This window comes from Gallinula chloropus, assembly GCF_964237585.1.
Source record: "Gallinula chloropus genome assembly, chromosome: 2".
NCBI classification, from domain to species: Eukaryota; Metazoa; Chordata; class Aves; order Gruiformes; family Rallidae; genus Gallinula; species Gallinula chloropus.
Window position 1 is genome coordinate 103,984,423 of NC_140086.1, and position 16,314 is coordinate 104,000,736.

General features: G+C 41.4%; 1 protein-coding gene across 1 annotated transcript in view; it reads right to left on the minus strand.

Annotated features, from left to right (window-relative positions):
- Window positions 1-16,314, minus strand: part of CNTNAP2 (contactin associated protein 2) — a gene marked incomplete at both ends in the record, with an annotated part of 1,153,104 nt that overhangs the window by 121,556 nt on the left and 1,015,234 nt on the right. Inside the window, one exon of the mRNA XM_084260050.1 lies at window positions 422-592. Coding sequence (XP_084116176.1) covers window positions 422-592 — 171 coding nt within the window. The remainder of the gene's footprint in view (window positions 1-421; window positions 593-16,314) is intronic.

Below are 16,314 nucleotides of genomic sequence, written 5' to 3' on the forward strand. Positions count from 1 at the left end.
TCTGCCTCCTTACATTGCTGATTAGGATGGGCTCTCTTTTTTCTTTCTTTCCTCTATTTCTAAAAAACCGGTGAGATAAAATAAAAAAAGCATACACAAAACTGAAGGCACACACTTTAAAGAAATAAATCTGGGATGTAATTTTGAAAAAAAATCCTTTTAGGTCAGTGTCATTTTTATAACTAATGTTAACAGATTTATCCTTTGCATTTCTTCCCTTGATAAACAATTCAAATATAATTCAAGTATTCCTCCCATGAAAGGCAATTTGCAAATATGTAAAGCAGCATGATTTGGAATTTTTTTTTCAAAATTTACTGAGCTTACATGTTTTACTGAATGATACATATTTCTTGAAATCTACTATCTGATATGAACCCACTTCAGGTGCCAAGACAAGTAGTGGCAAGCAGCTACTTACATTTCAGCTCCAGTTTGATGAAGTCAGTGTTCCCCAGATTCTCAAGAAACACCCCATCTGAGGCCGATGTTTTGAAATAGAAAGAGATGTCTGCGCTGGTTTCCCCTTGGAAGGTGGAGAAGTGAAGGTAGGATGACGAAGTAACGAAAGAAGCCGCATTCCAGTAATTCCCTGCATGGGATAGACAGGACAGACACAACTCAGTGCTCCCTTGAAGCTGCCTGAAAAGTTGAAGCTTTTCATGTTGATATATGCTACACTGCTGTCTATGCTGAAAAAACCCCAGACACCTTGATTCTACTACTTCTTTTTTTGTTTTTCTGGCCATGGCCTGTCAGGTTTCAGAAGGTAGAGCAGCTTAACGTTACATTTATTTTCAAGTTCCTAATTTATCATATTCAGTCATACAGAAATGTGCTGCTACTACATGTTTAGTGTAGTAACACTGAATTCATGGGAGATCAGACAGATGGTTAAACTACTAATTGACTACCTCATCTCAGGGACATGTGTTGCTTTCATACATCGCCTCACGTGCTACTTCACATTTACTCTACATGACTACACCCATTTCTTCTCAAAATGTAGTCATGTCTATTAGAAGTCTATTAAATAGAAAAAAAATCCAATAAATGAAGCTAAGCTCTATAGACATAATTAACATATGCCCATAATAGTCCTCTAATATGTTTCCACATCATAATTAATAATACTCAAGAACTGTAACAGTACTTAACTAACATGCCAGTCAGCATTCTGTGCAAGTTAGCACTACACTGCAAAGACAAAAAATTTCATAGGTGATGTGATAAGCCAACGAGAGACTACAACAGCTACTCCTATTTTCACCAAGATGCTTATGTATTCAGATTCAGAAATATATTAAAATACTACTCATTAACAAACCACAGCTGAATGCTTTGTGTTCCAGCTAATAAACACCATAAAAAACTACTTCCCATTCAAGTGAAAACTCCCAGAGATCAGTTTTCCATTATTTTATGGCTGAACTAGGTGATAATGCTATTATTTCTCTGATTAGCACAGGATGAATATGAATGAGCATGCTGAAGCTGCAAAAGCTCAACACTGCTTATATATAACACCCCTGGCCCACACCCAAGTTTGAAATGTTATAATTTGTGTAATTTATTAATCTCTATTCAAATTTAAATTGAACATCTGAATTAACAGAAGAAGGCTTTAGGTTTAAATGCATGCATACTATTTGCTTCCACACTTCTATCTCAGTCCCTCCATTTGTTTCTGCTTCTCTCAAGAATGTAGAATGAGAGGCTTTGGAAAAGAAGCATCTTTCCATTTACTTTAATACATCCCAGGGGGAAAGTTGTAACTGAGATTTTCTGTGTATGGGTGTGAATGCACATGTGAGCAATGAAAAGGGGGTGAAATGGGCTCGGTACAGTGGAAATGTACATTCATAACACAGATATATGTAGCTTTGTGAATTAACTAGCTAGGCTATGAAAGCTGGTTTTCAACATATATTACTATTTACCCTATTAAGACAAACTGGTAATCTTCAGGTTTAGTATTATTAATGATTTCAATAGTAATATCAATAATCTTCATATCATAAACAAGCTTGGGCAAGAAAAGTATGCTGATTAATCCATAGAATCATAGATTGTGTTAGGCTGGAATGGACCTTTGAAGGTCATCTAGTTCAACATCCACCTGCAGTAAGCAGGGACATCTTCACTAGGCCAGGCTGACAGAGCCCCATCAAGCCTGACCTTAAATATATCCAAGGACGAGGTCTTCACTACCAGTCTGGGCAATGTGTTCCAGTGATCTACCACCCTCATCATGAAGAACTTTATCCTAATATCCAGTCTAAATCTATCTTTTTCCAGTTTAAAACCATTACCTTTCTTACTATTGCTACACGAACAGTTCTTCCCCGCTTTCTTACAGGCACCTTTCAGATATTGGAACGCAGCTATACAGTCCCCTGAGAGCCTTTCCTTCTCCAAGCTGAACAAGCCCAACTTTCTCAGCCTGTCTTCATAGGAGAGGTGCTCCAGCCCTTTGATCATTTTTATGGCCCTCCTCTGGACGTGCTCCAACAGTTCCATGTCCTTCTTGTGTTGAGGGCTTCAATGCTGGACACAGGATTCCAGGTCAGGTCTCACCAGACCAGCGCAGAGCAGAGGGGCAGAATCACCTCTCTCACTCTGCTGGCCACACTTCTTTTGATGCAGCCCAGGAGGCTCTTGGCCTTTTGGGCTGCAGATGCACATTGGTGGCTCATGTCCTGCTGTTCATCCATGAGTACACCCAAGTCCTTTTCCTCAGGGCTGCTTTCCAGCACATCATCTCCAAACCTGTATGGATAACTGGGATTGTCCCGACCCAGGTCCAGGACTCTGCACTTGGCTTTGTTGAACCTCATGTGGTTCTCTGGCCTGTCCAGGTACCTCTGAATGGCATCCCATCCCTCCAGCATGTTAACCTCACCACTCAGCTTGGTGTCACCAGCAAATTTGCTGATGGTACACTCAATCCCACTGTCCATATCATTAATAAAGACGATAAACAGCACCGGTCCCAGCACAGACCCTTGCAGAGGATCTGTTCCATGATATTCCTACGCACAGAGGTGAGACTGACAGATCAGTAGTTCCCAGGGTCTTCCTTCCAACCCTTTTTAAAAATGGCTGTGATGTTTCCTCTCTTCCAGTCACTAGGGACTGCACCTGACTGCCATGACTTTTCAAATATCATGGAGAGTGGCTTGGCAACTACATCAGCCAATTCCTTCAGGACTCTGGGATGCATCTCATCAGGTCCCATGGACTTGTGTACATACAGGTTCCTCAGATGGTCAAAAACCTTATCTTCACTTACAGCGGGAGGGATTCTGTCTCTCCAGCCCCCATTTTTCAGGCCATTAACTTGAGACCAATGAGGAGAGAGGTTATCAGTGAAGACCAAGACTAAAAAGTTGTTGAGAACCTTAGCCTTTTCCTCATCTGTTGTCACCAGTTCACCACCGTCACTCATCAAGGTACGCTTTCTTTAACCTTCCTTTTCTGGCTTATATACCTTTAGAAGCCATGGTTTTTCTTGGCATCTCTTGCCAGGTTCAGCTCCAACCATGCCTTGGCCTTCCTGACCTCGTTGCTACACAACTGGACAATGTCCCTGTACTTTTCCCAGGATACCTGTCCCGCTTCCACTGCCTGTGTAATTCCCTCTTGCCTTTTAGTTTGAGCAGCAGGTCTCAACTCAGCCATGCAAGGTCCTTCTCTGAAAAAAGCTGTAGAATTTTGTTTTCATCTATGGTCTCAGGTTTTTTTCCACCTCTCACTTTTCAGAGTGCTTCCACAATATTAGAGTCTAGGTGAATGAGTGTTTGTCAATAATCTGTTAGTACAGGATCCAAACAGAAGATACGCTTTCCCAGTTGCAGATGTACCTGGACGTCTACATTTCCTTCTCCTGGGAGCTACAGATACGCTAAATGCTGGTAGACTCTTGAAACAGGCTTTATTCCACTTGCTGAATAAACTCACATGAGATAAACAGGATCTACACAAAAAGTCAAGAATATCTTAATACTATCCTTGCTAAGGAGCTAATTTTCCTGTCCATAATAACCTTGTAGAAATTCTTCTAGGTTTTTATAAATGAAAAAAAGTATTTTAGTTCCCTAACTTTACATTATCAGAATATTACCCTAGTTACAATCTCCAACAACATAGAACATATAACAAGTAAAAGAGCTGTGAAAGCTACAGGGGACCTACTATGAAATTCAAGTAGCTATGAAATTCAACCTCCTCTAGCTGGAGATGCTGGTTAGAGATGAGCCTTCCTGCCCAGTATCACCCAGCAATCATTTACCGCATGCAAGTCCCATGTTTGCACCATACTTAAATCTCCTGTGAGCCTCATGCACTTCAAGAACTACAAGTTACACACCTATCTTAATCAATCACTTCCACTGACGCACTGACAGTGGCTTTGTTGAACTGACGCACTGACAGTGGCTTTGTTGAAAGGATCATATTTTTGCTTGGTTTGGTCATGTCCTGGCAGAATGGGACCCTAGTCCCTTAACCGTAGCCTCCACTGCAATACAATGCATTATCATTACTATTGCAATTAAGTAAATAACACCTATGTATTCTGTAATATTCTATTTATATGCTTTTAAGTATCTTGCAAACCTGAAAGCATTAAATGTAATTTGACACAGAATCAGTCCCTAAAACCTTGACCGTGACAGCATATACCCAAAGCACAGGTTTGCATTTAATTTTCAGTTCTATGTGATTCTTTGCATAATCAGAAGTGAAAATTTCACTTTCTTAGTTATTAAAGTAAAAGATAGAATTCAGAGTTTTTAGGATGGGTAGTGTTGTGGATTAACCCAACAGTGTCCATCTATATGGCTCAGATTTCAAACCATCACCAGAGTACACTTATAAGTAGGACTACCACCACTGAGTACAACTACAAGGTCAGACAGGCTGATGGGTTCATGCTGAAATGCATGTCACCACTTCTGTCAAAACAGAATCAATCAATTTTTATATAATGCTATGTTTAGTGTACTGAAGAGGCACACCACTAAGGATTTTACATTTTATTTGAAATGCTGCAATTTGACTCTGCAGAAAGCTGTGGCTGCCGATGCTGCTGATGAGAGGATAAATACAATCAGTGTATATTGAATGGGAAAACCTGCAGCTTGAGAGAGACATCTCAAAACACTTTCAGGGGAAAAAGACATTAAGAGTACAGTGGCAATGTTTTACTAAACACGCATAATGATTTTTGTCACAAAAAGACGTCTTTTGACAAGAGAGGGGCAGCCTAAGGAAATCTTGAATAAAAAACCTACATTACACACATTAGTATTGTTGTTTGATAGGAAACTTAGTCAGTCACTATGAGTCAAAATTTCTTTGGCACACTGTCACATTCTCTTCCTCAAATGGTTTTAAGTTATTAATCCTACAGGCATTTTTTCTCCCACTTTAGGCTGGGCAAATGATAGGTGGAGGAGACTGTGACTGTGACTTAAACCACAGGGTAGATCTTAAGGCAGCAAGGATACCAAACCAATTCGAGGTGGGAAAGGAAGTCTATTTAGGAATAACACTAAGTGCTAAATTTGTAATCTGACCTGTTTATAATCATTACATAATGATTATTACTTAGGCATACCTGGACCTTAAGAAATGTTGTGCTTATAAGAAAGTCTTGCAAGAAATGTTCTTCTTTCTAAGAAAATTGTTCAAGCTGGGAGGGATAGAAATTTTTAAAGGACACAGGAGGCTTTGAAACAAAAGAGTTTCTCTTTTGCAGATAGGAAGAAAGAAGAGCTTGGAGACACACCATCGCTTCATTTGCCCTTTGTCCCTCCAGATCACTAAAATACAGAATCACAGAATCACAAGGTTGGAAAAGACCTTTGAGGTCATCAAGTCAAACCATACTTGTCCACTACCAAACCATACCCCTAAGCACCTCTTTTAAACACATCCAGGGATGATGGCTCAACTACCTCTCTGGGCAGTCTGTTCTAATGCCTGATAACCCTTTCAGTGAAGAAATTTTTCCTCATGTCTAATCTGAACCTGCCCTGGTACATCTTGAGGCCATTCCCCCTTGTCCTATCACCTGTTGCTTGGCTGAAGAGACCAACACCCACCTCTCTACAACCTCCTTTCAGGTAATTATAGGCGGTGATAAGGTCTCTCTTCAGCTTCCTCTTCTCTCCAGGCTAAACAACCCCAGTTCCCTCAGCTGCTCCTCATAAGGTTTGACCTCCAGCTCCTTCATCAGCCTGGTTGCCCTTCTCTGGCCACACTCCAGGACCTTGATGTAGTGAGGAGCCCAGAACTGGGCACAGTATGTGAGGTACAGCCTCACCAATGTCGAGCAAAGGGGCACAATCACCTCCCTGGACCTACTGGCCACACTATTTCTGATACAAGCCAGGATGCCATTGGCTTTCCTGGCTACCTGGGCACACTGCTGGCTCATATTCACCCTGAAGTCAACCAACACCCCCAGGTCGTCTCTGCCAGGCAGCTTTCTAGCCACTATTCCCCAGGCTGCATGGGCTTGTTATATCCCAAGTGCATGACTCTGCACTTGGCGTTGTTGAACCTCATCCTGTTGATTTCAGCCCATCAATCCAGCCTGTTGAGATACCTTTGAAGAGCCTCAAGCAGATCAACACTTCCTCCCAGCTTCGTGTTGTCCCAAACTTACTGAGAGAACATTCAATCCCTTCATCTAGGTAATTGATAAAGATATTGAATAGGACTGGACCCAGGACTGACCCCTGGGGGACACCACTTGTGACAGGCCTCCAGCTGGATTTAGCTCCATTTACCACAACTCTTTGCACCCAGCAATCCACCCAGTTTTTTACCCAGCAGAGGGTGTGCCTGTCCAGGACGGTGGTAGCCAGCTAAAAAGCTTAAAAGATAAGGAGGATTTTTATTGTATAGTGCAAAATATAGCATCAAAATTTTCTCTTCTTTGCAATCTCATCAAGAATTCAGTAATCAAGACAGCGCTGTTGTGCAGCTCTGTTATTTTAAGCTTACTTAGTGTTTAAATTTGACTTAAACCAATTAAACAGGTACAGAGCATGCTGCACATGCATGGAAGCAAAAATAAAAATAAATCAAGACACCAGACAAGCCTTTTCAGTTGTTTGCAACCCAATATAAATGTGGAGATGCCCAAATATGGCTGCGTCTCTCCCAAATTGCATGTTTCTTGATGATGGCATTAAGTCTTAGGACATGGTGCATATAGAGGCAGCAAGGGAAGAGCTGATCGTGGCTCCCAGAGGAAACTGTCATGGATGTTTGCTTGGATCCAAGCAGAGGTCAGAACAATAGTTGTGCCAGAGGTGCTTCAATGGGCCACATGACACTTTGTGATTCTATTTTCAATTTGTGTCAAGGTTGCTAACAGTTCTGGTTATCTACTGTGGAAATTAAAATCCAACTCATTATGCTCCTGCAAGACAGCCTTACCTCTTTCTTGTGAGTTTTTCTAACCCTGAAATACTGTGTTCTTTATAATTTGCATAGTACAAAGTGTCTCTTCTACTGCTCCATAAAGAGTCAGTCTCAGAACGCTGCACTATAATTACAAAGGTATGATTTTTACAAGAAGCAAGATAGTCTGTAGCTACAAGAAATCACCCAGACTACAAAGACTAATGAGAAGGGACACTTTAAATCTCAGATACAAAGCTGAATAAAGACCTGAAGATTTTTCCCACAAAGTTCCACCTCAGGGAGGACGGAGATGGTTACCATAATATTGACAAGGACAAATTCACCTTGTCCTGAGATATGCAACATGCACTGACATCTTTTTATGTGTGGTAGCTTTGTGACTTGGTAACACAGAGTCACTGGGCTTACAGCAATCAGCCTTTCGGCTCCTACCTGGCAATATTTTTCCCCAGAACTCCCTTGCTAGCTCCCATCAATATCTTCTTTCTTAGCATGATTGAAATTCATGCTTTAACACCATCAATTTCACTTTTACATTTAAACCCCATTGAAATGGATAATGGCAATAGCAGAACTGTAAAAGACGTCAATGCTTTTAGCCCTGCTAGGCAATAGCACTAGAGAACGAATGCTGCAATGTCAGGCAGCTCTTATGTATTACAATAGACCAAAAACCTCCAGGGCCCTCATCTGCAGCAAAACAGATTTTCTATCAAAACCATTATGTGAATAAAATGTAAGAATAGTCTCCTATTTCAGAGAAGATGGATGTGTGAATGGAAAGCTGTTCTGTGCTACAAAGTAATGCATTGAGATTATCCATACAATTATGCTCAACAAATCAAGGTGGTGTGGTTATGGTTTTTTTTTTTTTTCCTTCTTTCTCCATTCTGGAAGAGAGGAATCTATGCATGCACATGCAGAGCAGTTTGGGGTTATCAGTACTGCAACAATCGCAGCTTTGATTCAAGACCTCAGATCTGCATCTTGAGTGGAATTGTCTCTAATGAAATCCAAATTCACTGTTGGATTTTATTCAGCTTCATTGTCAATGAAATAAATAGGGGCAGAGAAGGAAGAAAGACATTCCAATCAGAAAAGAATGTCAGAAGTAATTCAGGAAACAGAACTCAAAGCAAATTGGCAGTGTTTCTCATGCCGAGTGGTACCTAATTTTGAAAGGTGTAAATGCAACTGGGCAGCAAGGCTAGTCCTCTTCTGTCAACAGTACTAATCTGTGTGAGGCTGAGAGTATGGCTTTAGTCTGAGTAGAAGGCATGTGTGTTGGGGAAAGAGAAGAGCAAGGATGGCAAGTTGCAGCATCCTGAGCCCTTTAGTGGAGGAACTATGGTGCTGGTGGCTTCATTGGTTTTACTGAAGGATCTGCTTCGTGTCATTTTTTGTTGTGCTAACGTGCATGTACATCTTTGTTTTTTACTGGTCTGCAATTCCATGCTGCATTAACTCTATGTTTTACTATACTACATTTATAACTTTATCAATGATCTGGACAAAGGGATTGGGTGCACTCTCCGTAAACTTGCAGGTGATACCAAGTTGTGCAGGAACACTAATCTCTGGGAGGGTAGGAAGACTACAGAAGAATCTGGACAGGCTGGATCAATAGGTCAAGGCCAACTATATGAGGTTCAACAAGGCTCAGTGCTGGGTCCTGCACTTGCATCACAACAACACTGCACAATGCTACAGGGTTGGGGGGCAGTGGCTGGAAAATGAGATGGAGGAAAAGGACCTGGGGCTGTTGGTCAACAACCAGCTGAATATGCACCAGCAGTGAGCCCAGTTGGCCCAGAAGGCCAACAGCATCCTGGCTTGTATCAGAAATAGTGTGACCAGCAGGACTGGGAAAGTGATTACGTCCACACACTTGGTATTGGTGAGGTCACATCTCAAGTACTGTATTCAGTTTTGTGCCCCTCACTGCAAAGAAGACACTGAGGTACTGGAGAGTGTCCAAAGAAGGGTGACAAAGATGGCGAAGGGTCTAGAGAACAAATCTTATGAGGGCGACTGAGGGAACTGGGGTTGTTTAGCCTGGAGAAAATGAGGCTGAGGGGAGACCTTACCACTTTCTCCCTGACAGAAGGTTGTAGCCAGGTGGCTGTTAGTCTCTTCTCCCAAGTAACAAGGAATGTTATGAAAGGAAACAACCTCAGTCTGTACCAGGAGCAGTTTACACTGGATATTAGGAAAAATGTCTTCACCAAAAGGGTTGTCAAGCATCAGAACAGGCTGCCCAGGGAAGTGGTTGAATCACCATCCCTGCAGGTATTTCAAAGATGCATACATGTGATGCTTAGAGATATAGTTTAGTGATGTATTTCGTAGTACTGGGCTAATGGTTGGACTTGATTATTTTAAAGGTTTTTTCCAACCTAAACAATTCTATGATTTACTAAACTTAATGTATATACTTTTTAAGATATATAGTAAGTTTTGCAAATAATCTTTGATTTCTTTGGTACCCCTGAAATCAGTTTTGTCCAGTCCTGAATTAATTGGATCACTGGTGAGTTGTTTATAGCCTTGAGGTCCCCTGTATCAGTCAGTGCCCAGTCTCATATCACCCCATGCCTGTACTCCTCTGCTCTGCATCCCATGTTTCCACTTTTCAAGGTCACTGCTATCATACCAGGTGTGTTTCTTCTGCGTAGCATCACTATCTCATTCTGCACAAAATAACTACTTTTTAGTAGTATCTTGTAGTGTTTTGATCTGGCTGGAGGCCCTACAGCTCCCCTTCCTCCATCAGAACCGTGCCACGGAAAACAACATATCTACATAAAAATCTAGTTATACCATAAGAAGATAAGCAGAAATAAACCTAACTAGGAATACCCCACTCTGTCATTAGAAAAAAAGTGGTGTTTCAGCTAAATCGTGTAAAACAAAGCTTCAGGAAGAGGCCAAAAAGAGTACAAACCTGGCAAGGCTGTGGCCTTGCATCCTTAGTACAATATCCATAGACTAACTAGAAGCAGCAATATTGTATTTCTCGGGCTGTAGGTTTACAGTTTACCAACATCATGGAAGAATATGATTTGAGAAGCAGCATGTAAATTCCTACTTAATTTAAAATTAAGACGGCATTGTCGTGATTTACTTAATCCAAACATGAATCAATAAACTAAATGGAATTGGTACACAAGGTGTTGGCTTAATAGCAGAAATGTCCCTTGGCAACACACTAGAAAAATAATACTTAAGTAAACATATGAAGAGTGTATTACTGTGTAACAGCAAACTGAATTACACCCTTTCAGGCTAAATAAAAATAGAGGTTAGATTTAAATTTTCAAGATAAAACTACCCTGTATCTTTCAACAAAATAACAAATTGCTGGAAGTCCAGAACAAAACCTGCTGAGAATATCAACACATCTAAAGAAGAGTTCAAAGCTAGTAAAACAGCTCTGTTCTATCTCAACCTAGTAGGTTATGAGATTGTAACACAGTGAATTTAGACTAGAACAATTCAGATGGAAGGGACCTACAACACTCAGCTAGTCCAATGCTCATCTAGTCATGCCTGACCACCAGGGCTGACCAAAGTTAAACATGGAGATAAGGGCCTTGGACAAATCCCTCTTTTAAGACACTGACGGGGTGGGGCATGGATCATCCCTCTATGAAGCCTGTTCCAGGGTTTGACCACCCTCAGTAAGCAAATGCTTGCCAATATACACTCTAAACCTCCCCTGGCACAGCTTTAAACCTTTTCCATTTCCCTTTCTCAGGGAAAAGAGATCAGCACCTGCCTCTCCACTTCCCTTACTCAGGAAGCTGTAGAGAGCAGTGACGTTGCTCGTTGATCTCCTTCTCTCAAAGTAGACAAGCCCAGATTTCTTAGCCATTCCTCAGAGGACGTGACTGCCAGCCCCTTTGGCACCTTTGGTGCCTTCCTTGGAATGCTTTAAAGGACCTGGGTCCAGTCTTGTTCAACATCTTTATCAATAACCTCGATGAAGGGACTGAATGCTCCCTCAGTAAGTTTGCAGATGACACTAATCTGGGAGGAAGTGTTGATCTGCCTGAGGGTAGGGAGGCTCTTCAGAGGGATCTGAACAGACTGGACCGATGGGCTGAGACCAACAGGATGAGGTTTAACAAGGCCAAATGTAGAGTGCTGCACATGGGCCATAACAACCCCATGCAGCACTACAGGCTTGGGGGAGACTGGCTGGAGAGCTGTCAGGCAGAGAAGGACCTGGGAGTGTTGGTTGACTGCAGGCTGAATATGAGCCAGCAGCATGCCCAGGTGCCCAGGAAAGCCAATGGCATCCTGGCTTGTATCAAAAACAGTGTGGCCAGTAGGTCTATGGAGGTGATTGTGCTCCTGTACTCAGCATTGGTGAGGCCACACCTCCAGTACTGCATCCAGCTCTGGGCTCCTCACCATAAGAATGACACTGAGGTCCTTGAGCGAGTCCAGAGAAGGGCAACCAGGCTGGGGAAGGGGCTGGAGGGAAAATCCTGTGAGGAGTAGCTGAGGGAGCTGGGGATGTTTAGCCTGGAGAAGAGGAAGCTTATCACCACCTACAACTACCTGAAAGGAGGTTGTAGAGAGGTGGGCGATGATCTTTGGCCAAGTAACAGGAGACAGGACAAGGGGAAATGGCATGAAGCTGTGCCAGGGCAGGTTCAGATTAGATGTTAAAAAAATATTTTTTACTGCAAGAGTTGTCAGGGCCTGGAACAGGCTGCCCAGGGAGGGGGTTGAGTCATCTTCCCTGGATGTGTTTAAAAGAAGGGCAGATCAAGTACTTAGGGATATGGTTTAGCATAGGATGGGAACAGTTGGACTTGATGATCTTAAAGGTCTTTTCCAACCTTGTGATTTTGTGACTTTCACATCCTTAAATGGTGGGCCCCAAAGCCAAAAAAATACTCAAGGTGAGGCTACATTCACTGGCTGGTGATGATGTGGTTGATGCACCCCAGGATTTTGTTTCCCCTCTTGGCTGCCAGGACACACAGCTGGCTCCTGTTGAGTCTCCAGTCAACCAGCACCCCCAGACCCTTTTCTGCAGGGCTGCTCTCCAGCCACTCCTCTTCCAGTTTAGACTTGAGTCCAACATTACTCTGTCACAAGTACAGAATCTGGCAATTTGACATTTTAAAATTAATCTTATCAATCATAGCCTAATGCTCCAATCTATCGACATCACTCTGCAAGGTAACTTGTCCCTCATAGAGTCAGCAGCAACTCCCAGTTTAGTATCATCAGCAAAACTCCTGCATTGAACTCCTGTACCCTGATCATTGATATAAAGATTGAATAGAACTGGCTCTAAGGAACAGTGACTGGTCACCAGTCAGATGTAGTCCCAGTCACTATAATCCGTTGAGCCCTGCCACGCAGCCTGTTGTTCACCCAGAACATTGTCTACCTGCTCATCTCACAGCTGGAAAATTTGTGCAGAAGGATGCTGTGAGAGACAGAATCAAAAGCCTTACTAAAATCTAGAAAAACTACATACACCACTTTCCCTTCATCCATGATGCAGGTGACTTCATTGTAGAAGGGTATTAAATTAATTAAACTGCACTCTCCCTCTGTGAGCCCACATTGACTGTGCCTGATGGTTGCATTGCTCTTTAAATGCTTTTCAACAGCATCCAGTATAATGCTTCCCATAATCTTTTCAGGCAGTGAGGTTAGAGTAACATGTATGTAGTTCCCTGGATCGTCTCTCAACCAACAATTCTCCAACCTTTTGTAGGTTGGAATAATGTTGGTTAGCTTTCAGTCAGCAAGCACCTTCCCAGACTCCAAAACCTTTGGTAGATTATTGGAATGGGTCTTGCCATAACATCTGCTAGCTCCTGCAGTACTCTGAGATGAATCCCATCCTGCCTCACAGACTTATGAACATTGAGCTGATACAGCTGCTCCCTTGCAGTGTCAGGGTCCACAAATGGAAAGTCACTGTTCCCCCAGTCATGGTCCTCTGACTCAGGGGATTGGGCAGTCCAATGTCTATCAGTATTATTAAAGACTAAAGCAAAGAATACATTGAATGCTTCTGCTTTCTTTAGACCTCCTTTTGTTATTAACATACTTAAAGAAGGCTTTCTTGTGACTGACACAATACTGGGCAGTTTCAATTCTAATTGAGCTTTGGCCTTTTGATTAATGCCTGCCACTGTTGTGACCATGATTTTTTCTGCTTTTCGCACAGGTCAAATGCCCAAACCCCTTTATGCAGAACAAGCTACTGAGAAGGTAGCTGTCTTTCAGGAATTACAATTGCAGGCTAGCCTTAAGTTGCTAATTTAGAAATGAAGGAGTCTTTGCCCTATTACCTGGGATCAACTAGAGTATTATGGTCGTTAATGGTAATAAACCAACTTACACTAAGATCACAGTAAGATGGATAGCAGTTAATCTCATTGCCATTATAAAGTTTTTGTTTTCATAAAGAGTCTCAAGTGACATAACACTTACAAGACATAGATCAATGGATATAAACACAGATAGAAAAGTTTGCTTTACCCTGCCAGTCACTGTGTTTGCTGAGCGAGGGAAAATTGCAATCACATTTATCAGTGAAATGTTAGAACCCTGAAACGAATTCAGTGATGCAGAAAAGTTTCCAGCGCCTGCTGTGTTACTTGCAGTCATCTTTGGAAGGCCATTTCTCTAAAGTCTTACCTCCTGGTCACAATACCTAATCACAATGCATACCCTGTCATTGTTGGCATCATTACTTTCATCCATCTAAAGAATGAAAGGTCCTGATCTGGCATGGTTTACAACCTAGAGCTGTGTAATGTGCTGATGGAGCTTTAATGATGCATGTAAACTGGTGTCCTTTCCAGGGAATTTTTCCTAAACAATAACTGACCTGCAAACATCAGCTTGATCACCCCTGTGCCACAGTCAATGCAGTGTGTAAGAACCCTGCCATAATGCCAGAATAGTAAACCTTAAATACAGGAACCTGCTGTTGTCCAGAAACTGTGTTACTAACTATGATGATCTGATTGTCTATAGCCTTGTAGATATTGGTGGGTGTTCATAGCTGTGCAAAGCAATTCTAATAGCTTACCATTCCCATTTGGTAATACTGCATAACCACTGCATGCTCAGCAATTGGCTGATGTAAGGCAAAGACACTAGGACAATAATGTAAGAAAATAATGACCTTTTTTAAGAGCTTAGTTCCTCTGTGGTACCGAATTTATTCCCTATGCAATGGAGGTGAACTGCAGGAAAGATTAGTCCTCAGACTCCTCCCTTCTGCTCTCCAGATCCTTGGCTAGGTCCATGCACAATGAGATGCAGCTCTAAAGTTCAGTAGACGCATAGAACCATTGCACTGTCCCAACATCATCTGGACAACATGATTCAATAACCATTTCTACTTCTGCCATTCCCATTTGCTATCCCTGGCATGACTTTTTACAAGAAGGATGTGCTGGATAATCTCTGCGTAGCTCTTCCCCTCTACATTTTCTCATTTCTGGAGGAAAATTTCTCTGCTTAGGGTAGAATTTCCGTTCCTATGTGTGGCTTCAAAGTCACTGGTGTTTGGCTATGGATCTGGCCTCAATGTCCTGGCTGACCATCTGATTTGTGTTCTCCTTGAGCAGCTCCATTTTCACAATGGAAAATGTTCTCCGGAATTAAAACATAAGATGCAATTTAGTCTTGATGTAGCACATTAACTATTCTTCATGTCATTGATTCCAGAATTACCTGTTATTCACAGAGATCATAAAATTATTTTGCTTGATCTTCTATTACTGGATGGATTTTAGAGCCTTCTGAACTGAAACTGAGAATATTTAACTCACAAGAAATGACAATGTCCTTTGATGAATCACAGGCTTCTAAGCTTTCATGAAAGCTGTGGCTAAAGCCATCTGATTGAAATATTAATTTAATTGACAAGGTGCATTAATATAATGTTATATTGTTCTGTGCTTATCCACAGATATATACTTCAAATATCAGTCCTTTGTTTATACTCCAATCCCAGTTCCACAGAAATTAAGAAATACTTAAAATGTACACCATGCCTACAGTTAAGGAGTAAAACTATAATCTTCATTCTTTTCCAGTTTTATGTCTCTGAAACATTATTCTAGGTTCAACTTCCCAAAATATAATTTCTAGGCATATTTTTTTTTACTGATGGTTGCTTTTTATACTCTAACAACACTTAAAAAAGTAAAGATGACAAATATTTCGCTGTCTTAAGAAGCATATGTTTTTTCCCAGTGTTTCATAACCCTGTGTGAGTGTAATTATCTCATAATTATGAGATATTCATGTTGTATTAATTGTTATGAAACTTATTTCCAATATTAATATAAAGAAATTTAATAAATTACATTGATCATTGAAGATTTGACGGTGAAATTTACTCAGGCTGTGCTTGAGCATCAAAGGCCACTCTATCACTTGTGATAACCTGCAGCCCAATGCAGAAGGGTCCTTAGGACTGTGTTTATGGGAGAAATAAATAAATATATGCCATGTAAGATCTAAACCTTTTGAATGGGAACATCACAGTTATGCATACACACAGCTACTAGATCTGGCATTTGGTGTTGAGAAAGCTTGCGCTACACTAAAGAACAGGCCTGCATTTGGTCTAAATAAGAAACTAATCACAAACTGCAAAGAGGTTGGGTTGCTTGACACCAGAGGTGTTCTCGCTTTGATCTAGAAAGTCTTTCTTCTTCTGCTAGAGGTAAAAGCTGTACTCTGACACTGGATTTTACAGTTTTCTTCATTGGGAAAAGACAGTCAACGTGCATGGCAGTCTTAAGTCTCATAAGAGCACAAATGGACCAAAAACTACTTGCTTTGTCTCAACTGAGACTTCAAATATACAGCTAAAAG